This window comes from Pituophis catenifer, unplaced genomic scaffold, assembly GCF_029215685.1.
Source record: "Pituophis catenifer annectens isolate HBS135680 unplaced genomic scaffold, rPitCat1.0.hap2 SCAF_10, whole genome shotgun sequence".
Taxonomy (NCBI): Eukaryota; Metazoa; Chordata; class Lepidosauria; order Squamata; family Colubridae; genus Pituophis; species Pituophis catenifer.
In genome coordinates this window covers 25,845,730-25,871,323 of record NW_027256890.1, presented here as the reverse complement: position 1 = coordinate 25,871,323, position 25,594 = coordinate 25,845,730, and the positions used below count along the sequence as shown (strand labels likewise).

The 25,594-nt window shown below is 49.2% G+C and overlaps 1 protein-coding gene across 3 annotated transcripts; it reads right to left on the bottom strand.

The window, feature by feature from the left end:
* Positions 1 to 152: 152 nt before the first annotated feature.
* NXF1 (nuclear RNA export factor 1) lies at positions 153 to 25,108 on the bottom strand. Of its 3 annotated transcripts, none has more exons than XM_070951419.1 (22): positions 24,799 to 25,108; positions 22,733 to 22,937; positions 21,502 to 21,658; positions 19,857 to 19,940; positions 19,167 to 19,271; positions 18,946 to 19,026; positions 17,786 to 17,855; positions 17,464 to 17,552; positions 15,603 to 15,710; positions 15,378 to 15,487; positions 12,921 to 12,957; positions 12,207 to 12,275; positions 11,977 to 12,032; positions 10,501 to 10,608; positions 8,782 to 8,808; positions 7,907 to 7,965; positions 6,303 to 6,418; positions 4,433 to 4,475; positions 4,247 to 4,319; positions 2,445 to 2,669; positions 1,779 to 1,839; positions 153 to 970 (listed from the first exon to the last, which is right to left on the bottom strand). In XM_070951419.1, the coding sequence occupies exons 1-22, from the start codon at positions 25,106 to 25,108 to the stop codon at positions 932 to 934; spliced, it is 2,232 nt and encodes a 743-aa protein (XP_070807520.1). In that variant the 3' UTR covers positions 153 to 931. The 3 variants fall into 3 exon arrangements, with proteins under 3 accessions (XP_070807520.1, XP_070807522.1, XP_070807521.1); XM_070951421.1 differs by having other exon boundaries at positions 8,782 to 8,805; positions 24,799 to 24,921; XM_070951420.1 differs by lacking the exon at positions 8,782 to 8,808.
* Between the last annotated feature and the right edge of the window lie 486 nt (positions 25,109 to 25,594).

Sequence of the window (25,594 nt, the reverse complement as noted above, 5' to 3'; positions counted from 1 at the left end):
TAAGCCGCCCTGAGTCTCCGGAGAAGGGCGGCATATAAATCAAATTAAAAAAAAAAAAAAAAAAACTACCGTAGAATCCCCCTCTCCCCCCCAGATTCACAGAAGACAAAGTCAGTTCCTTGTAGGCCCAAGAATGCGACACACAAAAATCCAAGGTTTTAATAATAACTTTACTAGGCCGAGTGTTTCCAAGGACTGGTAGGAAAACACAGAAGGTAGAGCTTGTTGGATAGAACGGCCCCCGCAAGCCGCCTTCTCCTTTAAAAGAAAAACAACAGACGCTACGATTTGAGAGCATGCGCCTAGGGACGAAGAAACTTAATGCTTGGGGGAAAAACAAAATAACAGGGTTTGGGAAGCTTTAACCCAGTTTGAAAGTTTAAGGAGTGCTGGCAGCACTGCTGACCCATCTCAGCGCATACGAAACGTGAATTTCGAGACAAGGATGCTTTAATGGGGGAAAAAAAAAAGGTTTACGGATTGGCCAAAAATAATTCCTTAAAAAATTTGATGTTTCCGAACGGAAAGGGATTGGAGGAAAGGAAAGGTGGGAGTTTCTTTTTTTTTTTTTTTCCCTTTCCTTTCTCTTTCCTCTCTGGCTTCTGAATTTGTCTCCTCGGCCGCCGGCTTCTCTCAGCGTCTCTTCCAACTGCCGACGGCGCTGGGAACGGGAGCTGCGTCGTCTTCTACTACGGCATAACTCACGTTTTTTTTTTTTTCCTACCTCCACCCCGAACGGCAAAAAGGTTTTAAGAGGCCCGGCGTTTCAGCCCCCCACACACACACGATTGGGAGCAGGGCAGGAGTCTCTTTTAATTTACAACGGAGAAACTTTTTATTTACAAAAAAAAGGAAACACCCCCCCCCCCCCCAAACAGGTTATCCGAACAATAAAAACGCTGCTCTGGATCGACTTTGGTCGTTTGGACGCTCAGTGGATAAACGCCACTTCGGGGATCTTCTGCTGAGCCTGGGAGAAGCAGGAAAAAAAAAAGGGGGGGGGGAAAGTGAGAAATCGAGGCTTTCTTAGTGTCTGGGATATCGGCAAACGTCTTTGAGGTGTCTTTTGTGGGATGTCTTGGACTATGGTACAGGCAAGTCCTCGACTTACAACAGTACTTTCATTCCCCATGCAAAGTTCACGGACTTAGGATCGGTTTTTCACACTTAACAACCGTTGCACGTGTGTCAGACTGCGGTACTGTCTCAAGATTAAATGAATCTCCAAACTGCCAATCTTTAAGGAAATCTTTTCTTTAATTGAGCTCAGCCACCGGATCATGACTCCGCGTGGACAAGACTGACCTTTTGCCTCCCAATCCCTCCCTTTCCGACCCCCAAGACTCTGCTTCTCATTGGCTCATTCTTCAGACTTCTTTTCCCCGTCATTTCTCAGGAATGTGCCCCCACCCCTTGATCTCCACGACAACCAAGCTTCAAAGGGATTTTGCAGGCAAAAGTTTCAGAGTTTATCTTTCGCTGTCCTCCGCTCTCTCTATGGCAGCGTTGCAACGCTGACAACGTAATTTAAATTTGATCACGTGACCATCGGGGGGGGGGGGGGGAGAGATGCCGCAATGGTTGTTAAGTGTGAAAAATGGCCGTTAAGTCGCCTTTTTTCGGCGCCCGTTGTGACTTTCGGCCACCAAGGGAACTGTTGTTAAGTGGAGGGCTAACCTGTATAATGTCCAGAATCCCAAGGGAGAGGCACCACTTGCTCACCCTGGGCACAAAGAGGAATCGGGTTGTGTTTCCTAAGGCAGAGACACAACACTCACCTTCAGCTGGGTGTAGGCATGAGCTGCTTTTGGGTAGTTCCAATCATTGTCCATGAGGCACCTAGGGAGGGAGAGAGAGAGAGAGAGAGAGAGAAAGAGAGAGAGGAGAGAGATTGAGAGAGAAAGGATTGAAAGAATTTGAGAGAGAGATTGAGAGAGGAGAGAGCGATTGAGAGAGGGAGGGAGGGAGAGGGATTGAAAGAGGGAGGAAGAGAGATTGAAAAAGAAAATAGATTGAAAGAGATTGAGGAGGGATTGAAAGATAGAAAGGAGAGAGATTGAAAGAGATTGAGAGAGGAGAGAGGGATTGAGAGAGAGGAGAGAGAGATTGAAAGATTGAGAGATAGATTGAAAGAGAGAAGAGATTGAGAATAGAGAGAGGAGAGAGATTGAAAGAAAGATTGAGAGAGAGAGGGGAGATTTAATTTAATTTAGTTAGTTCAATTTATATGCCGCCGATTATATGCCGATTGAAAGAAAGAGAATAGAGAGAGATTAAAAGAGATTCAGGGGAGGGGTTGAAAGATAGAGATAGAGAGATAGAGAGAGAGAGAGAGAGAGAGAAGATCCTTAAGCCACGGGAGAGACCCCTGACGTCAGTCAGATGCCATCTTTGCCTCTACCCCCTACCCCTTCCTGCCCTCGCTCTCCCCCGCCGGCACTCACTTCTGAGACCACTCCAGGTTCATGCCCGACTGCAGGGAGAAATTCTGCAACATTTCCTGCTGCTCGGCCGTCAGGGTGGGCCCAGGACTCGAAGAGGGCATGGGCTCGGTGGAAGGGGTGGGTACGGGGCTGGAGGACGGGGTGGGGGCCGGCATGACGAAGGCTTTGCGGATTTCCGTGTTGTTGGCTTTGCGGATGAAGAGCTGGTCGTTCACGATACTCAACCTGGGGGGAAGGAAAAGAAGAGCTGCAGGCGGATGCTTCCCCCCCCGTGCAGGAAGTCCTCGATTTACAACAGCTCATTTAGTGACCGTCCGAAGTTACCACGGGACTTCGGACCGGCTTTCACATTTACGACCTTTAATCAAAATTCAGGCGCTTGGCAACTGGGTCGTATTTATGACGGTCGTAAACTGGGGTCACCCAATCCCCTTTTGTGACCTTCTGTCTATCAAAGTCAATGGTTTCACTTAACAACCGGGCTACGGACTTAACAACGGCGGTGATTCTCTTAACAACCGTGGCAAGAGAGGTGGTAAAATGGGGCCAAGCTCAACTTAACCAATGTCTTGCTTTAGCAACAGGAAATGTTGGGCTCCATTGTGGTCATTAAGTCGAGGACCGCCTGTCCACAGGGCGTGGCCCGATTCACTCTGTAACGAGGCGACTCGCTGAACCGCGGTGATTTCGCGACCTTCAGGGCAAGCTGAGTCAAGCGGGGGGGAGGGGAGAAGCCCGATTCACTTTATAAATGATGCACGTTATAAACTGCTTCCCTTAGCAATTGTGGCAAGGAAAAAGTCGCGAAACTGGACAAGGCTTGTTTAAAAGACGTCTCGCTTAGCGACGGGAATGCTGGGCTCAATGACGGCCATACGTTGAGGGCTATCTGTATTCTAGCAGTTGAGAGAGGAGGGGGAGTCGAGTCTGAATCATTTCTATCCTTCTTTGTTTCCCGTGACCCCCAAAAGAGCGTCCTGGGAGGCAGGCTGAGCCGAGAGTGTGCGAGTGGCCCATACAGACCCGGGGGATGGGGGAGCGCTGAGAGTCTCCAAAATCTTAAATAAAAGCTACAACCAATACTGACTCACCCCATCGTGCCGGGTGCTAACCCTACGCTCACAGAGTGGCTTTCCAAAAAAACTACAGTTGAATGTCGGATTCCCTGTTATCTCTTGCAATGACTCTCTAAAATTTTTGGGTGGGAAGAGGAAAAAAAAAAAAAAGAAAGAAAAAGAAAAAGAAAAAAAAGAGAGTAAGGAAAGAAAAAAAAAAGCAGGCAACCATTGAAGACGATAACGCTGGAGGTTTCAATAAAAGGAGGATACCTTTAGGGTTGAAATGATGCTCTGCTGAGCTTGGTGGTGGGTTTTCTTACAGACGTTTCATGACCCAACTAGGTAATGTCATCAGTGCTAGAAGGGAGTGGGGTTGGTGGGAGGAGGGGGAAGAGGAGGAGGAGGAGGAGGACGGTTGGGTCCTTGGTGTTCACTGAGCTTGGTGGTGGTTTTCTTGCAGACATTTCATTACCCAACTAGGTAATGTCATCAGTGCTACACTGGAGGGTGCTGGGCTTATAAACCCAAATATCTTTTGGAGATGTTTTGACTTCAGGAGGCAACAAGATTCTTTCAAGGGGGGGAATGGTGATGAGAGAGATAAGACAGCGACTGACTCAAAGGCTCTAAAAGGCCTTTGGATTCGAACCGGGGTCTCCTCCAATCCCAGCCAGGCAGCACTCTGACGTCCAGAGTGGCCCCTGATTACCGACCTTCTGAAAATGAAACCACCGCTTCCCTTACCCGCTGTGGCCCACAGGTACGGCAATGAAGACCCGGGTGAAGGCTCGCACCAGCTCCCGTGACCGGCTGTCGACTGGAGAGGGAGAAAGAAACAGAGAGGAGGGGTCAGGAAGGGGCCCCTGTATGCTGAGATCCGACCACCCCCCCTTGCGTTGTAGGACGGGGCCTTTCGGCCATGTAACTCACCTTCCTTAAAGATTCCGCTCAGGCTAAAACATAACAGCGAATTCTGAAACGAGAAAGGAGCAAGCATTAAAAACAGAGGGGACTGGCAGGCGGCCGACACACCACTCACAAAAACTTACAAAGCCACAACCAGGTACAACCTCAAGACGACACAGAGCGTAATTATAACCAATATTTACTGGAACAAGTTATGTTTGAAGAACAAGCGAAAGAAACCACGTGAACTCGGGGACTAAAAACTCTGGTTATAGCATCGATTTAGACAATTGGCAGGAATTATGGGAAAGCAGTAGAAAACTTACTTTAGTAAGAGGTGGTTGTTAAGACATTACTGGTTACAAACTACAACTGAAACCTGAATTTTACTTATTAAACATCAGGCCAGATAAAATGAGCACTAACAAATGGTATCTGATGGTTTATATCACAACTGCAGCTAGAATATGCCTCGCCCAAAACTGGAAGGGTAAAGATACGATTATATGGAACCGTCTAAAGATACGATTATAGGGAAAATCATGGAATGTGCAGAAGCTGATAGTCTAACTAAAATTTTAAGAGATCAAAAAGACTCTGCATATTTCCAATGCTGGGACTTATGGTATGCTTGGTTAGATAATAGGAGGAGCCTGAGTGGCGCAGCAGACTAATGCTACTGTTAAAGGTAGTATTTAGCTTCCAGCTGCCTGCAATTACTGCGACTTCAATTCTCACCAGGCTCAAGGTTGACTCAGCCTTCCATCCTTTCTAAGGTAGATAAAATGAGGACCCGGTTTGTGGGGGCAATAAGCTGACTTTGTATAAATATACAAAAAAGTATGAAGGCTATTGCTTAACGCATGTAAGCCGCCCTGAGTCTCCGGAGAAGGGCGGCGTATAAATCAAAATAAAATAAATAAAAAATAAATAAAAAAAATAATAGAATAAAAAAAGAGGACAATGCTAGATTAGACTTTTATTTTTTATCTGTTTATTTAGATTGAAAGTTATGTATGGTGTAATGTTCTCACCGTGTTTGTCGACAAATCGTCTGTTTGTACTTTTTTAAAGAAATAAAATTTATTAAAAAAAAAAAGAAAAAAGAAAACTTACTTTAGCTACCACGTACAAAGAAAATCTATACACGGTGTTCTATAGGTGGCATCTCTCACCCACAAGACTAGCCAAAATGAGCAAAAATCGTTCACCGATGTGTTGGAAATGCGAGGCAATGCCAGGGACTTTTTATCAGAGGAGGATATCGGATCTTCGGGTCTTTCGCCGTGCCCTGAAAACTTTTCTTTTCCATCCAGCAGGGCTGGCGTGGAACCCCCCCCTCCCTTTTTATAGTTTTTTAGTTTTTTAGCTTTTAATCTGTCAATGGGTTTTAATTCGAATTGTTTTAAATTTGGGCCAAAGTATGTAATTCTTTTTAACAATTTTAAATTTTGTATTGGAATGTGTTTTAGTTCTGGCTGTGCACCGCCCCGAGTCCACTAGGAGAAGGGCGGTATACAAATTGAATAAAATAAATAAATAAATAAATATCATATGGGAAGGAAGAGCCACTGCTCCTAGCGAAGCTCCACCCTAGCTCTGGGGAGAAAAGGCAGGGACGGAGATGAATAGATGTGGCAGACAACTATTCATCTCCCGGATGGACGGACTTGTAAGCCTGCGTTGAGAGAGAAACTTTTTCCTGGGGCTGCCGGCGCTCCTAATAAAGGAATCTTTGAGTTCACGTCAGAGGGTCTGTCACGTTTGGGGAGCTGGATCAGAACCAGAGGCCTCCCCTTGGCTGATCTCAAAATACAGCTAAGCCTCGACTTAACGACCGTCATGGAGCCACAGCCCATCAGTCAGACCTGGCCAGCCTTTTCTCCTTACTCACCGTTTGCGCGCAGACGTCCACCACGAAGGAATTCACGTCGTGCTGAGTCTTGGGCAATTCGCTGAGGAAAGCCACGACGTTCAGCTTAGTGTGTTTGAGGAGTCGGAAGCGCAGGGCTGAAGGGGAGGAAGAGAAAAAGCCAAGGAGGTTTTCTGGAGGCAAATCGGGGCTTTCTACACAAAAAGTGAAACCCAGAAGGGAAGCAAGAGGCTTCCTGCCTCAAAGGAACGAGGAACAGAAACAAAGAAGGGGGCCAACAAGGACGGTGGGAAAGCGATTGAAAGAAGGCTGGATATTAAAAAAGACTTCAAAGGGAAAGAATTTGGGAACTAGGAACCAGAAGGTAGAAAGAGGGACTCGAACTCTAGGGTATTTATTATTTATTTATTATTATTTATTAATCAAATTTCTATACCGCCCTACTCCCGAGGGACTCAGGGCGGTGAACAGCCAAGATAAAATACAGATAATACAAATATTAAAAATCCCTTAAAATTATTAAATATTTTGGCCGAAACACAGATTAAAACACCCAATTTATAAAATCACGAATTAAAAATTTAAAAGAGGAGAGCTAGGCCAGGCCAGGCCAGCCAAATAAAGGGATCCAGGATCAGGAGCTGGGAAGGGTCTCTATCTGTGAGCCTTAAAAGGCAGGCTGGGCTAGACAGGAGGACAGTTGGACTGAATAAAGAGGGTATTTAATTTTTTCCCCGCCAACACTGGAAGTTTTTAAGAAGATGTTGGATAACCCATTTGTCTGAAGTGGTCTAGGATTTCCTGCCTAAGCAGGGGGTTGGAATAGAAGACCTCCGAAGTCCCTTCCAATTCGTTTGTGTTGTGTTCTAATTTTATAAATAACTCAAGGTGGTAAACATACTTCATTCCTCTTCCTCTTTTCCCCAGAACCACCCTGTGAGGTGGGTTGCACTGAGAGGGAGGGACTGGCCTAGGGGTGAAATCCACTTACCTTTGCTACTGGTTTGCAAATAGGAGCGCGCGCGAGCACGCAACACCTCTGCGCATACGCAGAGCGTCAAAAATGGGACGTGATGACGTCCAGGCAGGTGGACAGAGCCTCCGGTGCTACTGGTTCGCCCGAGCCGGATAGAACCGGCTGCATTTCACCACTGGACTGGACCAAAGTCACTCAGCTGTCTTTCCTGCCTAAGGCAGGACTATAACTCACCGTCTCCTGGTGATTGGCCCAAAGTTACCCAGCCGGCTTTCCTGCCTATGATGGGACTAGAATTCCCAGTCTCCTGGTGATTTGCCCAAAGTCACTCAGCTGGCTTTCATGATTTAAGATGGGACTAGAACTCTCCAACTCCTGATTATTGGCCCAAAGTCACCCAGCCAGCTTTCATGCCTAAGGTGAGACTAGAACTCACCATCTCCTGGTTCCTAGCAAGTGCCTTCTCTATTAGACCAAACTGGCTCTAGCTAGCTGATTAAGGAATTTAAGCAGGGAACAAAGTATGGAAACTTTCTGCGTTTTTTTAAAGAATTCGCAAGGTTTTCGCTTTGCACCCAATGCTCTTTCATGCTAGGCCTAAAAGGTAACCCTGTAATGCCCAAACCTCCTTTTGTCATAATTTGCTTACAAGGATCCTTCAGTCGCTTGACATTCCGGCTGTTTTTGAAATATTCAGACAAACAGTTCCTGCGGGGAAAAATAAACAAATAAGTAAATAAATAAAAAGACTTCAGTGCACATTATTAAATAATGAAAACTGGGGCAGTTGTAGGGAAGGGTGGGTGGGTGGGGGAGACGTAGAGAACTCTTCCTAGTCCTTCACTTGAGTAACAAGAGGCCTATCTTGCTATAAATCTCATTAAAATTCTAGGCCCGTGATGGCGAACCTCTGGCACACAGGGCCCTCTCTGCGGTCACGCGAGCCGTCGCCCAGCTCAGCTCCACCGTGCATACGCACGCCTCCCGCCGGCCAGCTGATTTTCAGGATGGGGGGCAGATAGATAGATAGATAGATAGATAGATAGATAGATAGATAGATAGATAGATAGATATGAGTGGAGGGAAGGAAAGGAAAGGAAAGGAAGGAATGAAATGAAATGAAATGAGGAAGGATGGAAGGTTGTTTTTGATGAGATGAGCTATATAAGATAGATAGATAGATAGATAGATAGATAGATAGATAGATAGATAGATAGATAGATAGATAGATAGAAGAGGGAGGGAGGGAGGTGGGGAGGGAAGGAAGATTGTTTTTGATGAGATGGGCTATATAAGATAGATAGATAGACAGATACTGTCTTTCCCCGAAAATAAGACCCTGTCTTATATTTATTTGAACCCTGAAATAAGCGCTTGGCCTTATTGCCATGCGCTCAAAAGCTCGATTGGGCTTATTATCAGGGGATAATATCTTATTTTGGGGGGAACAGGGTATATACCTGTGGGCCGAAACTATTTAATATCTTTTAAAATTGTTTTAAATTTTGTATGCTATGTTTTTACCTTGTCTGTTCACTGCCCTGAGTCCTGCTGGAGAAGGGCGGTATAAAAATCAAATCAAACGAATAAATAAAATAAATATACAACAGGAACAGGAAGTGCCTCACAGGAGCAAATAGAGGTAAATCCTAGAGAGGCAGGAAATGCATCACAAAACAATGGAGGTGAATGCTAAAGAGGAATAAAGCTGCATGCAAGGCTGACATAACACCTGTAACAGCAGGGAGGCCTACTAGGCCCAAAACGGGGGTGGGGGTGGGGGTGTCGCGTGCACATGCGTGAGACGGGGCTGCATTGCATTGTGGGTGCTGTCATGCGCACATGTGCGCGCTTTCGGCACACGACAACAAAAAGCGTAGCCATCGCTGCTCTAGGCATTGACGTTATCATACGTTGACCAGAAGAGGCCGTCTTTGGGATCGGGTCCCCCTGAGCTGACCGAAACCCTCGCTTTTCAAACTCAAGCGTCAGCCTCCTGCCCCCCAACAATTCTGGCTCCTCATTTTATCAACCTCAGAAGGATGAAAGGCTGAAGGTCAGTTTTCTGAGTGGGTTCCCTTCTTAATTACGGCTGTTTTCCCAGGGGTGTTGAACATCCTAAATTTCCTTTCCTTTTTTTATTATTATTTAAAAATTAAATTAAATATACAGTTAAAAACATTGGGCAAAGTGCGACTTCGCTGGTTCCAACATTTCCATCGCATTTTTCCTTACAACAACTACAATTCAATATTCAATATATATACCTTTGTGCAATCTTATCAAAATTCAGCTACATCAATCTCTTCCGTCTGTGGAAGTGACCAATATTCGATACCAATACATTTCCAGCACATCGGTGAGAGGTTTTTGTTCATTTTAGCTAATCTCGTGGGTGGGAGAGGCCACCTGTTCTGTTCCCAAAGCATCTGGCTTTGGCTAGTTAAAACTCTAGCAAACAGGTTTTCATACAGATCAAGTTTATTTCGGGTATCCTCCAAATATAGACTTACAATCATGATGAGTCAAGGTGAGATTCATCCGTATATTTCATAATCTGTCCCATTTCCTAGTGTAAAATGACAGTAGATCTGTCCCTCTGTTCAGAAAGCATGCTTCTTTCCTCCGGGGCAATTTGTAATGGCCGGGCTTTGTTCTACACCCCAGGCAGAGAGCCTCAGTGGCCAATCAGACACACAGAAGTGGTCACATGTCATGGACTACATTTCCCATAATGCAATCTCTCTCTCTACATCTCCCACAATGCAATCTCTTCAGGAGACCGCTCTTAATTCTTAAGGTAACTAATTCACTATCTGAACAGCACACCACCTGTAAAACACCTTGTAGAGGTTTTCTTTGTATGCAGTGGCTAGAGTTAATTTTCTATTCCTCTCGCATAACTCCTGCCCTTTATCTAAATCAATACTATAACCGAAGTTTTTAGCCCAAGCTAGCGTGATTTCTTTCACCTGTTCTTCCGCCATAGCATATTCCAGTAGGTATTCTACTGGAATCCTGAATTTTCACTTGAGTGGGTTTGTACCCCGAGTCACAGGAAGAAAAGGAAGCGGATGCAAAGATATCCAGCTTAACTCATTGCCCTGGTCCAACAAGTGCGGGGTGAAGGCAGCCACTGAGTTTTAAATAGCTCTCTTTACACCCCGGCGCATGTTAAGGTGGAACATGCCGAACCCCCCACCCACCCCCAAAGCCAAGCGGTGGAACCCCCGGAAAACAGACCTGTAAGGGTGATTCCCGGAGAACGGGATGCTCAGCGAACAGCACGCCCCCTCGTGATAGGCATCCAGCAGGCCTTGTCGGTCTCCAGAATCGTAGATGGTGTAGTATCTGGAAGGGAACGGACAACTGTGTACCACCACAAACAGCAGGATGCACTATTGCTTTCATAGAACACAGGAGAGCGGGAAGGGACCTTGGAGGTCTTCTAGTCCAGCCCCCTGCTCTACCAGCAGACCCTATACCCGCGATGGCGAACCTATGGCATGCATGCCACAGGTAGCACACGTAGCCATATCAGTGGGCGTGCGAGCTCAGCTCCGGCTGATTTTCGGGCCTTCTGGGCCCCATCGGAAGTTGGCAAATGAGCCATTTCTGGCCTCTGGAGGGCCTTGGGGGTAGGGGGGAGGCAGTTTTTGCCCTCCCCAGACTCCTAAGGAGGCTCTGGAGTCAGGTGAGAGAGAAAACTGGGCCTTCCGGTTGGCAAACGGAACTCAGCAAACCGACCCTTTCTGGCCTCTGGAGGGCTTCCGTGTTGGTGGGTGGGGAGGCAGTTTCCGCCCTCCCCAGACTTCTAGAGTGGGGGTTCGTGTATGCATGCGTGGGTCACGTAGAATTATGGGGTGGGCACAGATGTGCGGATCCTGCCCACGGGCCTTGTGTTTGACACCCCTGAACTACACAAAGGTCAAGATTACTGGTCTATCCTTCCAAAATGTCTGCGCATCAGGGGTGAAATCCAGCAGGTTCTGGAGAACCGGTAGTGGAAATTTTGAGTAGTTCAGAGAACCGGCAAATACCACCTCTGGCTGGCCCCAGTGGGGTGGGAATGGGGATTTTGCAATAAGTATCCTTCCCCTGGAGTGGGGAGGAAATGGGGATTTTGCAATATCCTTCCCCAGAGTGCGATTTTGCAGTATCCTTCTCCCGGAGTGGGGTGGGAATGGGGATTTTGTAATATCCTTCCCCTGGAGTGGAGTGGGAATGGGGATTTTGCAATATCCTTCCCCAGAGTGAGATTTTGCAGTATCCTTCTCCCGGAGTGGGGTGGGAATGGGGATTTTGTAATATCCTTCCCCAGAGTGGGGAGGAAATGGGAATTTTGCAGTATCCTTCCCCTGGAGGGGGGTGGAAATGGGGATTTTGCAGCATCCTTCCCTCAGAGTGGAGAGGGAATGGGGATTTTGCAGTATCCTTCCCCAGAGTGGGGAGGGAATGGGAATTTTGCAGTATCTTTCTCCTGGAGTGGGGTGGGAATGGAGATTTTGCAATATCCTTCTCCTGGAGTGGGGAGGGAATGGAGATTCTGCAGTATCCTTCCCCTGCCATGCCCACCAAGCTACGCCCACAGAACCAGTAGTAAAAGAATTTGAATTTCACCACTGCTGCGCACCCTTCACCCTGTGCTCCTCTCACCTCACCTCACCTCACGTGTACTAGGGGTCAACTGCTCTGAATTATTAATAAAGTGATACTCACTGTTGTAAAAAGCGAACAATCAGCATTTTCAAGCCTTCGGAGGCAAAATAACTGCCCTGCGGAGAGAGAGAGAGAGACCAGGAGGCTGGTTTGAAGGAAGCGGGTTTCCAAGTGGACAAGGGAGGACGGCTGAACTCGGGATACCCTCGTGTGGTCCGTAACAGGTCGTGTGTCGTCCCTCCCCACACAACACCCATTTCCATCTGCCCCTTCCCCAAGGTTTGGTCTACCTTGCACGGAGGCAGAGTAGTCGGCGTTTCAACGTCAAACGAGATCGGCGGGGGCAGCTCATGACCGTCCTGCAGAGGGAAAAGAGGGACCTTGTCAAATGTGCCTGATACACACACACATACACACACATACATAGCAGGACCTGTTTGACTCTGCTGCCAGCTTTGCTAGTCGCCGGCGGGCCACGACAGTGAGGAGGTTGGAGAGCAACATGTGCCAGTCCTGGGGGCTGGGAAAAGCTCGGAGGGCTCTGCGTCGGAGGCAGAGAGGGAACTAGACAACAGTGAGGCAGAGGAACAGCTGGAGCCTGTTCCCAATGTGCGCAGAGCTTGCAGAAGACAAGAACAATTCAGAAAGCAGGGCCGACTTGGGAGTAAGCCACCCCTCGGAGGTGATTGGCCCCTCTCATAGGAAACAAAAGAGGAGCAAACGGGGAGGGGGCTTTTGCAGGAAACAATTCGTTCGTTCCGTGACTCTGAGAAACTCTGTGCCAAGTTTGGCCTTGTACTGTGTTTGGAAACTATTGACATGGCAGCTTTCCAAGCCGAGATAAGGTCGGTGTTGATAAGTATTCCTCTGAAAGACTGTTTGGACAGGCCTTGCTGACGGTGAATGAAAGGAATTCACAGTCTTGTAAATAAAAAGGTGTTTTTGCCGGGACCAAGTCTCTGCTTCCTGCTTTTTAAGGGAGCCTAGGTCAGAGCAGGACTCACCAGCCGCAGCAGCTTGGGGAACCGTTCTCGGATGGCGCTGTCGGAAACAGAACAAGAATGAGTACGCAGCAGGTCCTGTTGGCACAGCCGACCCCTCCCTCTGACCGCCTGCCTCAGTGGGCCCTATCGCCCGCCCTCGGGAGCCCATTCCGTCCATCTTAGGAACGGCGCCCACGCATTCAGCAGGGTTTTTAATTCCCCCAGCATGGTGCTGATGGGCCCGTGCGTGGTCAAGAAAGAAGGGAGTCATAAACGGCTCCGGTGGATGGAAGTTTAAAAACTTCTCCAGCTGCCAATCCGGTGTTTCAATTACGAAGCAGCTAGTCCTCTTGACACGGGGCATCTTGCGCCGGTCAGCATTTTGCAAAAGAGTTTCGTTCGACAGGTTTGAGCCTTGGAGCGATAGCTCTCAGGGCTAAGAAATGAGGACATGGCTCACCGGAATCTTTAAACGAGGAGCTGCGAAATAGACTTGACTGCCATTTTTTAGATTTTTTTGGGGGGGGGGGATTTACAGAGGCTTTAAAACAAGACCCGTCAAATGAAGGGGGTGTCTAGCGTCTGAACTCAGGCCCAGTCTCTTAAGTCAGGCGCTAAAAGGAGCACAGTAAAAGACCGTGAAGACACAGCGCCTCTTAAACGAAGCTCAATCACTTCTGGAATCCGTTAAAAGCTCCGTCGCTGGCCAGTTCAGAAATGGATATCTGATGCTTGACTTCTCCTTAAGGAGAAAAAGTCACCATCCGTTTTCATTCGCCGGACCCTTCTTGCTTTTAAGAGAAATGGGTCCAGCTTGTTATTTACCACTGCGTGGAACAGGGGGTGGCCGTTGGCTTGATGCTAGGAGACAGCACGCCACGGCTCTGCCCCCACCCCCCAAACGCAAGCCTCAGTCGAACACCCTGTAAAATGGGGGCATTTTCTCTCCCTGTGCTAGTTTTACGCATGGAGACAGAGGTGTTCATTTTAAAAAGCAGGCTGCGTGAACTGGAAGGGTCTAAGCACTTACCTGAGGGTGTACTCACCTGGTTGGCTCCTTTATAGGAGAAACGCTCCTTGGGGGGGGGTGAGGAGAGGGGAGGGAGGGAAGGAGGGGAATGGCCAAGGTAAGCCATCGGTCCTGGAGATGCCAGAAGCAACTTCCTGACCACCATCTTTTAAAAACGTTTTTAAAAAATGTTCCTGTATCAAGGTCTAAATCGAACGAATGGTTGCGGAGGACAGGGGTGGGGGGGGCGAGTTGAGAAGCAAGGGAATCCCAGGGAAAAAAAAAAAAGGTGTGTGTTTGTGTGTGTGTGTGATTCAGAAGCCCGCTCGCTCTGGCGCACAGCCTCCTCCATCCTCAAAAGCCCTTTGGGCGTTCCTTTCCCACCGCCAAAGTCCCGGCGAGATGCCCGCCTGGCCAGCCATCATGTCTGAAGCCTCCTTCTGCAGGGAGGGGTGTGTGTGTGTGTGCGGAGAGGTGTTTGGCCGATTTGCTCGCCACAAGCTCCGTGACCATTTCAGTTCGGGAGAAACGCCGACCGCTCGGCTGCTTTAAAAGCGAGAACATCTCCCTCCTTGAGCTGTTTGTGGTGGCGGCAGTGGCAGCCGTGCCAGGAGAAAGCACGTGTGTGCGCGAATGAGGTCCCTGGGCTTTTCCTCCCATCGCTTTCCGCCGCCGGGAAGGCTCATTCCGGCTCCCCTCTGACTGTGCCTGTCTTAGGTTGTTCCTTCCACTGAGGAATCTTACCCGTCATTGGCTAACCAGCCGTCTTGCAGGGGCCACGTTGTGGGTTGTTTTTTTTTTTTCCTTCCGGTCACCAGGGAATCCTCGCCGTTTGGCAGCAGCTCTCGTGCCAACGTTAAAGCCAAGGAGGTGCAAAAAAATCCTGGCCCTCCAAACAGAGAAGGGAAGACCCAGAATGGCAGGCTCGGGCCAAGGGAGGTGGGCGAGCCACAGAGGGAAAGCAGGAGAGGATGACGAAGGCTGCGCGCTCAGAAGTCTTGGGGCCTCCAAAGGAGAGAAGATTGAGGGGCGGGTGGGAATGTTAAAGACAGGCAAGAGATGCCCGGAGGGGAACAAAAATGTATTAACAAGGGGAGGAGGAAGAGGAGGGAAGGATGGGTATATGGGCACTTGCTCAAAAAAAAAAAAAAAGAGCAAACTTTAAATCACTTTGTAAGGCTGAGGTGGGTGAGAAGGAAACCCCGCCAGGCAGATGCTCCAATCTTAACTGCAATAAAACCATGGTCAGAACACATCACAAAGCAAGTTCAGAGAAGGCACAAGGGCCCCTCTGGGAGATCCGACGCCAGCTGGGAAGACGGCCTCCTGGGAGGATCCAGTCCTCAACCAGGCAGGAGAGAAGGCAAAACTGGGGGGCTGTCACCCCATCAGAAGTCTGGGGAGAGAGGGCCACGGGAAGGGCGATTCTCCTCCAGTAGCCGAGGTAGGACTTAAAGGCTGCGGCTCACCTGATATAAAGGGAGCGGTCCCGAAAGCCATCGCACAGGGGATTGCCGTCCAGCCAGAGTTCGTCCAGCTTTAAGCCTTTCAGCTTGTCCAGCTCGTGTTCGGTCTTCAGCTGGGGAAGAGGTAAGCAGGGAGGAGGCAGAGTTAGGCAGGGGAGGAGCTGGCTAAGTACAGGTCCAGCTTTGAGTGGCGGGGGGTGGGTGGGGGTGGGTGGGGGCTGGGCTTACCTGGTTACAAGACAAGTTGAGGATCTTCAGGTTGGGAGCTTTCTGAACTAGCGCGGACATGTCGTCGAGGCGATAGAGCTTGTTGTCACTCAGGTTGAGGGAGAGGAGCTGCAGAGAATAGAAACTTTATTGTGGCTTTAAATGTACACTTATCAGCATACATTAAAATGAAATTTTCGTTGCACAAAGTCACCCAGCTGGCTTTTATGCCAAAGGCGGGACTAGAACTCCCAGCCTCCTGGTGATTGGCCCAAATCACCCAGCCGGCTTTCATGCCAAAGGCATTATGTATATACTCGCATACACACACATACATGACACAGAGAAACATCACAGTCTAGTTTGAACGCATACTTATACACAGCGAAAGGAAAGAATAGATGCCTGGAAACCTCCTCCCGAAGAGGAGCAACAGAAACAGGCCGTGCAGTGGCCGGGTGGACTCTCTAACAAGGAAAGAAAGGGCTGTGTGCTACACAAGTTGTAGCCCGGCAGAGCTGTGACAATTTAGAAGTCTTATGCAGAAAAGCTGGCTGGGTGACTTTGCGCCAATCACCAGGAGACGGTGAGTTCCAGTTCTGCCTCAGGCATGAAAGCCATCTAGGTGACTGGACCAATCACCAGGAGATGGTAAATTCTAGTCCCGCCGTAGGTATAAAAGGCAAATGGGTGACTTTGGCCCAATCATCAGGAGACAGTAAGTTCTAGTTCCGTGATGGCGAACCTGTGGGACGCGTGCCACGGATGGCACGCGGAACCATATTAGTGGGCACGCCAGCTCAGCTCTGGGGCGCATGCGCGCGCCGGACAGCTGATTTTCGGGCCTTCTGGGCCCACCAGAAGTAGGGAAACAGGCTGTTTCCTGCCTCTGGAGGGCCTGGGGGGGTGGGGAAGGCCCGTTTTTCTTTCTTATCTGGTTCCAGATCCTCTCTGTGTATCTGGGAACGGCGAAAACAGCCTTTCCCACTCCCTTGGAGGCCCTACGGAGGCTCAAAGGGCCCATTTCCCCACTCCCGGTGGGACAGGAAGTGACGTTTTTTTCCTGTCCCCAGCCTCCAGAGGCTCCTAGAGACTCCTAGAGAGGCTCCTAGAGTCTCCTAGAGAGGTTCTGGAGGCTGGGGACAGCAAAAAATGTCACTTCCTGTCCCACCGGGAGTTGGGAAATGGGCCTTTTCAGCCTCCGAAGGGCCTCCAAGGGAGTGGGAAAGGCTGTTTTCACCCTTCCCAGATACACAGAGAGGATCTGGAACCAGGTAAGAAAGAAAAACGGGCCTACCAGGCCATCATGTGCCAGGAGCAGGGGGGGGGAGGGGGGGTTGCGCACGCGTGCACGTGACCCTCCCCCGCCCCCCCCCCTCTACTGGCACGCGATGGCAAAAAGGTTAGCCATCACTGTTCTAGTTCCATCTTAGGCAGGAAAGCTGGCTGGATGACTTTAAGCCAGGCTTGCTCTCATGGTCCACCCCCGCCTTACAGGGTTGTTGTTATCATGGGGGAAACAGCCGAAAGAGCCCTATGAAAACCTCCTTTATATAGACAGGATATTACATAAATAAATAAAGATGGGATGCCTCAAAAATAGGCTCCTTTGTGACAATTAGGAAGAAAAGATCCTTGCATCGGAGGCATAACAGAACGAAAAGTGAGAAATGTTGATTTTTTTAAGGATCGGCGACTAGCCCGCGGCCGTTGTTCCCCAAAGGGAGGCCCATCTGACCCGCTAGAGTTCTCCAAAGCGGCCCACGTCCATTTGAAACCCCCCCCCCGGTGGAAATGCGGCAAAACCCACTCTTTTTCGTGCCTGCCCCCACCCCACCCCACCCAAACCGAGGATTAGGACGGAGGACGGGAAATGGCTGACCTCGGGGATGTTGTCGTCGATGATCTGTAGCACGGCTAACATGCAGTTTCGGCGGTTCAACACAATGTCGCAATTTTGGGCTATCAGATCTGGGGAGGGAGGGAGGGATGGAAGAGAACAAAACGGGATTGATTTCACTTCCGAAGCAAAGGATGCCTATAGCCTTGAGAATGGACTTTGTGAAACAAAAAAACCCCCACAAATTAAGTTTACTTGTGTGTGTGTGTGTGTGTGTGTGTGTGTGTGTGTGTGTGTGTTTTGATTTTAAATGAAGGCCAAACTGTGCCGTCGGTGGAAGAAAAGGGAGGGGAGAATGACTCACCGGGATCTGTGTGGATATTTTTCATATCCAAAGCTTGATTGGCGCTATCGTACCTTTTGCTCATACATTGCTGAAAGCAGAAGGAGAGGATGATTTGAGAGGAGGCCGCGATCACCGCTGGAGGTTGGCATTCCCCAAAGATTTTAGAAAGCAGAACTGATCTGAACTCTCGAGGGCCAAATGGGTCAGAAGTGATCCAAACAATAACGGGAAGCTTATTCGGCCTCCAGGCTGCTCCCTTAAGCTGATTCGGTCTTTAAGTCTGTTTCCTCTCTGCTGTTTCAGCAACCAGCCGCTTCTCCCTCCCTTCTATCTACCATAATAACAGAGTTGGAAGGGACCTTGGAGGTCTTCTAGTCCAACCCCCTGTTCAGGCAGGAAACCTTACATCACTTCAGACAAATGGTTGTCCAATCTCTTCTTTAAAAACTCCAGTGTTGGAGGGAGGGAGGGAGGGAGGGAGGGAGGGAGGGAGGGAAGGAAGGAAGGAAGGAAGGAAGGAAGGAAGGAAGGAAGGAAGGAAGGAAGGAAGGAAAAAAGAATATGAGAATAACAGAGTTGGAAGGGACCTCAGAGGTCTTCTAGTCCAACCCCCTGCTCAGGCAGGAAACCCTATCCCATTCCAGACAAAAGGACATCCAATCTCTTCTTTAAAAACTCCAGTGAGGAAGGAAGGAAGGAAGGAAGGAAGGAAGGAAGGAAGGAAGGAAGGAAGGAAGGAAGGAAGGAAGGAAGGAAGAAAGAATATGAGAATAACAGAGCTGGTAGGGACCTCAGAGAACTTCTAGTCCAACTCCCTGCTCAAGCAGGAGACCCTATCCCATTCCAGACAAACGGACATCCAATCCCTTCTTAAAAACCTCAACTTCTGAAGGCAAGCCATTCCAAACCATCCCTTCCTTCCCTCTTCCCTTTCTCTCTCTTTCTTTCTTTCTTTCTTTCTTTCTTTCTTTCTTTCTTTCTTTCTTTCTCTTTCTTTCTTTCTTTCTTTCTTTCTTTCTTTCTTTCTTTCTTCTTTCTTTCTTTCTTTCTTTTTCTCTCCCTCTCTCTCTCTCTCTCTCTCTCTCTCTTTCCCTTCCTTCCTTCCTTCCCTTTCTTTTCCCTAGCAGAGGAATACTTGTACGGCAAGCTAGTAGGAAGACGTTTGCCGAACGTTTTACCTTCAGATGCTCAATATCTTCTGGTTTCAGTTCATGCTGGACGGTCATCGGTGGGTTGCACGTGTTTATAAGTATCGCCACCTGAAAGGAAGCAGAACCTGAATTAGAGAAATGGCTTGTGGGAAGCGAAACGAAGCACAGGCCGGTTTTTCAATGGGGGTTGTTCCCTCCCCCACTCACCCCCGCCCCCACCAGCACCTCCCAGGCAAGGATGAACAAACCTTGTATCCATCCGGAGACAAAATTTTACGAGAGGTCTGCTTAAGGGCGTTGGCCACAGAAGTGTCTTCTACGTAGAATACAACCCGATTATTCACGCAGTGGAACTACAATGGGAGGGAAACGTCATCTTGGGATCAAACAGCTTCTTTCCAATTAATTTTACAATTAAAATAAAGCTAACGTTCTTGATAATCGGCGACCTTCTGATGAATGGGGAAGCCAGATTCACTTAACAATCATCATCGCTTAACCACCCCATAATCCCTTGCGGGGTGGAGCCTGGGCAACTGAATGGAGCTAGCAGAGTGTTTTACTGGCCAGATGCCCTTCCTGTTGCCAGAGCGGAGTTTTGTTCAGCAGATATTATTATTATTGTTTATTAGATATATTCTCATTGTACCGAGAGAGAGAAATATCTGCCTCTACCTAAGATTGAACTCACAGCCTCCTGATTGTGAGGCGAGAGCTCCACCTCTAGGCCACCGTACCACTCTCCAGATTCACTTAACAATGGTGTGATTAATTTAACACCTGCAGTGATCCACTCAACAGTGGCAAGGAAGGTCGTAACTTGGGGGCAAAACCCACTTAACAAACGTCTCACTTAACCATGGAAATGTTGGGCTCAGTTGTGGGTTGTTAAGTCGAGGACTCCCTGTAGTTTCGAGGGAGCTGGAGGGCTCTCTTACCTCCACGGGGTGGAAGGGGACGCTGCAGGTTTCGTGTATGGCATTCATCAGCCAGTTCTTTTCGTATTTTCTTCCGTAAGGAATCTGACGAAGGAGAACACAGGAGCCAGTCAAAAATCAGGATTTCTGAGGCGCAACCCACAATTCTTTCTTTCTCGTCTGCTCTACCTAACAGCCCTTTAAGGCAACAGCTGTCCAAGCCTCCGAATGCTAAAAGGGCCCCGGATGAATGCCCTGCAGCCTGGCAGATGGCGGGAAATAAGCTGCCTTCCTACAGCTGTCATCAAAGCTTTTTTTAAAAAAAACTTTCCTTTCTAATCTTGACTGAACAGCTAAAGGTAAAGGTTCCCCTCGCATGTACGTGCTAGTCGTTCCCGACTCTAGGGGGCGGTGCTCCTCTCCGTTTCAAAGCCGAAGAGCCAGCGCTGTCCGAAGACGTCTCCGTGGTCATGTGGCCGGCATGACTCAACGCCAAAGGCGCACGGAACACTGTTCCCTTCCCACCAAAGGTGGTCCCTGTTTTTCTACTTGCATTTTTTTTTAACCTGCTTTCGAACTGCTAGGTTGGCAGAAGCTGGGACAAGTCCCGGGAGCTCACCCCGTTACATGGCACTAGGGATTCGAACCGCTGAACTGCCGACCTTTCGATCGACAAGCTCAGTGTCTTAGCCACTGAGCCACCGCGTCCCTCTCTCTGAACACACACTTGCTTATAAAAACAAAATCACCAGGATGTTTTCTTTCTGTGGCCCCTCTGTTCCAGTTTCTCATTCGAAGCGTTTCTACCCGTATTTGAAATCTCAAGTTTTCCAGAATTTTTTCCCCGTTTCTTGGATTGTTATCTCTTTTATTACTTTTATACCTTATGACTAAGGCTCCCTCTATTTTCCCCATAACCACCACCTCGTGAGGTGGGTTGGGCTGGGGGGAGGAGGGATTGGTCCAAGGTCACCCAGCCAGCTTTCCTATCTAAGGCGGGACTAGAATTCTCTATCTCCTGGAGATCGGACCAAAGTCACCCAGTGGGTTTTCATGCCTAAGGCAAGTCTAGAATTCCCAGTCTCTTTGATGATTGGCCCAAAGTCTCCCAGTCGGCTTTCACATCTAAGGTGAGTCTAGAATTCACTGTCTCCTGGTGATCGGCTCAAAGTCTTCCAGCCAGCTTTCATATCTAAGATGGGACTAGAACTCATCGTCTCCTAGTTGTTAGCCTTGCGCCAGTGGTGAAATCCAATTTTTTTTACTATCGGTTCTGTGGGTGTGGCTTGGTGGGCGTGGCAGAGGAAGGATACTGCAAAATTTCCATTCCCTCCCCACTTGGGGGCCAGCCAGAGGTGGTATTTGCCGGTTCTCCGAACTACTCAAAATTTCCGCTACCGGTTCTCCAGAACTTGCTGGATTTCACCCCTGCCTTGTGCCTTATCTGCCAGCCAGGACAAACTGGGTCTCTAACAGTTGATTACAATTCATAGTACGAAAAGTCTGTGGGGACAATTAAGACCCAAGAGACAAGAAGAGGGCCAAGGAAGGAAGGAACTAGCCCTTCCTGAAAAAGCCCGAAATGGCTCAGTGAAAACTGGAGGCACAAAAGATGTCCTCGTCCTTCTGAACGCCCCAGTCCCCGAATTCCTGCTGGGTAGCTCACCGTAATCCTGAACCAGGTCTTCCTGCTTCCTGTCCCTTTCTGAGGAGGAGGAGGAGGAGGAGCACGGTCCCCAATATTCAGATTTCGTCTCACGGTGGCATTCATAAGGCTTGGACTCCCTCGGTCTGGTCGGTGCGGACGTGACCCGTAAGGAGTGCTAAGAGATAAACAAAGGGCTTTTTTTAACTACGGACCAGAGAGACGTAATTAAATTCGTTTGCTGAGAACGGCCAGTATGAAATTCAGGATTGTGGGAATGCCACAGAGAACATGGACCATCATTTGGATGAAGGTTACACTGCCCTGCAGGTAGTCCTCGATTTACGACCGCAATAGGGACCGGAATTTCCGTTGCTAAAACAGGGCTATTGTTAAATCAGTCGGCGAATGATTTTAACGGTCTTTCTGCCACGGTGGTTTAATGCAATTGTTAAGGGAATCACAGGGTCGTTAAGCAAATATGGCTTCCCCCCATTGACTGCACCGTCAGAAGTAATCTGGGATCACATGACTCTGGGACAGGTGTTGTAAATACATGCCAGTTGGCAAGTGCCTGACGTTTTGATCATGTGACCACGAGGATGTGATTTTTTTTCCCCCCAGTGCCCTTGTGACTTCATATAGCTGCTAAACGAATCGTAAATCAAGGACTATCAATGCATTTTTTAAATTTTTTTAAAGTTACAATTATACTTTAATTAACCAAGCCACCTAGAAAACTAGCACCATTTAATTGCTAAGTGATGAGCAGGTTCTAATTACTGGTTTTCCAGCTGCTGTCTTTGAACTTCATGGCTCTTTGTTTAATTACTAGGATGACAAATGAATCAGATGACCTCAATTTCCGCAGGAGCAAACCCCAGAATTTCTCAGCAATGAACTACCGTAAACCTGGTTAGGCAGGAAAGGCTGACTTTTTTTTACCCCCAGTGCCTACTTTTTGTGTTGCTTCTTACAGGAGGATCCACATATAGGCTAACACAGAGGTGGGCAACTATGGCCCTTTTATGACTTGTGGACTTCAATTCCCAGAATTCCTGAGCTAACATGGCTGGCTCAGGAATTCTGGGAGTTGAAGTCCACAAGTCATAAAAGGGCCATAGCTGCCCACCCCTGGGCTAACACATTAATCCAAAACAGGGATCAGAAGGATCACCAAAGCTTTCAAACAAGGATTTCTCTCACAAGCAGACAGTATTCCCCGGCTATTCCCACAGAATCTATTTCTCACTAGCGTGTTCGGAGCACTTCGTGAGCATCGCTCATGAGAACGTCGTCATCGTCGTCGTCGGGCCAGCCACGAGGACCGGACCCAGAACTGTTCCAACTGCGCTGGTGAGAGCCCGTCTCGCTGTACATTTTTCCTCGGAAGGGGACACGGCCCTTTCTCCTCCGCGCATAGTGCCTGTTGCTGGTGGCCACGCGGTCGTCATGTTCTGAAAAAAAAGGAGAACGGATCAAAGCGTCAACAGGGTGTCTCGAGGCGGTTCAATTGTATAGAGCAGGGGTGGGCAACGATGGCCCTTTTATGACTTGTGGACTTCAACTCCCAGAATTCCTGAGCCAGCCATGTTAGCTCAGGAATTCTGGGAATTGAAGTCCACAAGTCATAAAAGGGCCATCGTTGCCCACCTCTGGTATAGAGGGCTGCAGGCAAGGGATTCAGAGCATCGTTCTTCAGTCTTTGGAAACTTTAATTTCGGTGGGCTTCAGACTCCCAGCGTTCCCCAGCCTGCATGTTGCTAAGGTTGAGGAAGATTGGTTTAGAGAAATGAGGATTGGGTCAGTTAAGGCTCCAAAATAGATAGGAATAACTGGGCTTGGTGGTTTCCTTGGAGACGTTTCATGACCCAACTAGGTAACACCATCACTGCTGAAGATAAACTGATGATGTTACCTAAGTGGGTCATGAAACGTCTGCAAGAAAACCATCAAGCTCAGAAAGACTGCACAACCTTCCTCCTCCTCTTCTCCACAATCCCCATTCACTTCTAGCACTGATGATGTTACCTAGGTGGGTCATGAAACGTCTGCAAGAAAACAAGAAGGCTCAGAGAGCACCAAGGACCCCACAATACTCCTGCTCCCTGTAAGCCTCGCTCCCTTCTATCAATTCTCCCCCCCCCCCAGACAGCACCAAGGACCCCCCCAGTTCAACCCTGAGCTACAACTACAGGTAGTCCTTGACTTACAGCAACTCGTTTAGTGACTGTTGCAAGTTACACTGAAAAAAGTGACTGATGACCATTTTTCACACTTATGACTTTTGCAGCTTTTGTTAAGTGAAGGATTACGCATATACACAGCATGCTTTTGGTGCCCGAAAATCTACAGGCGGGCCAACGTCTTACGACCACAGCCAAGCCCAACATTTAGGTTAGGTTAAGCAGAACATTTAAGTGAGCTTCGCCCCGTTTTACGACCTTTCTCATCACAGTTGTTAAGTCAATCACCGCCCTTGATAAGTTAGCGAATCCGACTTCTCGATCGATTTGGCTTGTCAGGAGGTCGCGAAACGGGATCGCGTGACACACACACACACACCGGGGGGGGGGGGGAGGGATGACGACACTGCGACCGTCATAAATACGAGCCAGCTGCCGAGCGTCTGAATTTCAATCATGTGACCATGGCGGTGCAGGGGGGGGGAGAGGGGGATGCCGGAAAGGTCGTTAAGTGTGTGGGGGGGAAACGGTCCTAAGTCCCCCCCCTTTTATTCAGTGCTGCGGCAGCTTCGGTCACTAAACGAACTAGTTGTAAGCCGAGGACCGCCTGGCCTTCCACACCCCACTGTTAAGAATTCAAAGGCAGAACCTTCTCAAGCATTAGATTTACACCCCCATTTTCTTTTTTTTCCCCTTAGGAAGCCCCAAAACTCCCCCCTCCCCCTTTTTTTCCCCCTTTCCCTCCATCACAACAACCCCGCCAGGTAGGCTGAAAGGAGAAAGACTCACGTGGGGCTTCTTCTTGGGGTGTGTGTGTGTGGGGGGAAGCTCAAGCCCCTCCCTCATCGGAACCCTCCTTGGTTTCCCAGGTAACGACCCCTCCCCCTCTTCCCTCAGGTGCCTCCCCTTCCTTTCCCACCCACAACGACCCTGCGAGGTAGGCCGGCACGGCCGAGGACTCTCTAGGAAGGCCTCCCCCACCCCGTCCCCCTCAGCTCCACGTTGTATCCGCCTTGCCCCTCCCCGCGCACGACGACCCTGCGAGGTAGGCCGGGAAGGCCTAAAATTCTCCGGGAAGCCCCCCCACCTCGTCCCCTCAGGCCCCCCCAACCCACCACGCTCGTCCCCTCACCGCTGTATCCGCCTTTCCCGCCGTCGGCCATGAGGGGAGCCCCGCTGGCGGGCACCTCAGACAACGGCTCCCCCCCTCCGGCACACAAGTTCGGAAGGCCGCCGAGAGAGGCCTCGGAAGAGAGTCGCCTTTGGCTCCCCGGCCGCTTCCGCGTCCGCCGCCGCCGCCGCCGCCGCCGCCGCTTCAACTGCTCGCCTTTCTTCTCCTCCTCCTCCTCCTCTTCTCTCCCCTCAGCGCTTCGCTCTCGAACGGAGGCGAGCCGCCCAATGCGCACGCGCGGCGGGCAACGCGTAGCCGCCGCCGCCGCCATGAGCTTCCGGTGGGGGCGACACGGTTTCCGGGAGGGAGGGGAAAAAAAAAGTCCTTGCCTGCCGCGCAGGCGCGCTTTCCCCGCAGCGCCCTTCTAGCCCACTTTGCGACCATAGATTTAGGATTGTGGTGCGGGCGGGGGGGGGGAAGAGAGAATGGAAGGTTTTTTTTTTTTTTTTTTTAAGAGTGGCCAAGCTTTTAAGCCTGGTTAGGGTTGGCCCTGAATGGTGGTTTGGAGGGATGCTTTGCCCTGCACCGGTTGCCAGTGGGATGCTAAGCCACGCTTGGTGGGCTTATCAAAGTTGCCAAGATATATGTATATCAGAGGTCTTCAAACTTGGCCGCTTTAAGACTTGTGGACTTCAACTCCCAGAATTCTCCAGACAGCATAGCTTGCTGAAGAACTCTGGGAGTTAAAGTCCACAAGTCTTAAAGCAGCCAAGTTCGAGGACTACAGATAGATAAGTAAGATAGATTAGATAGATAG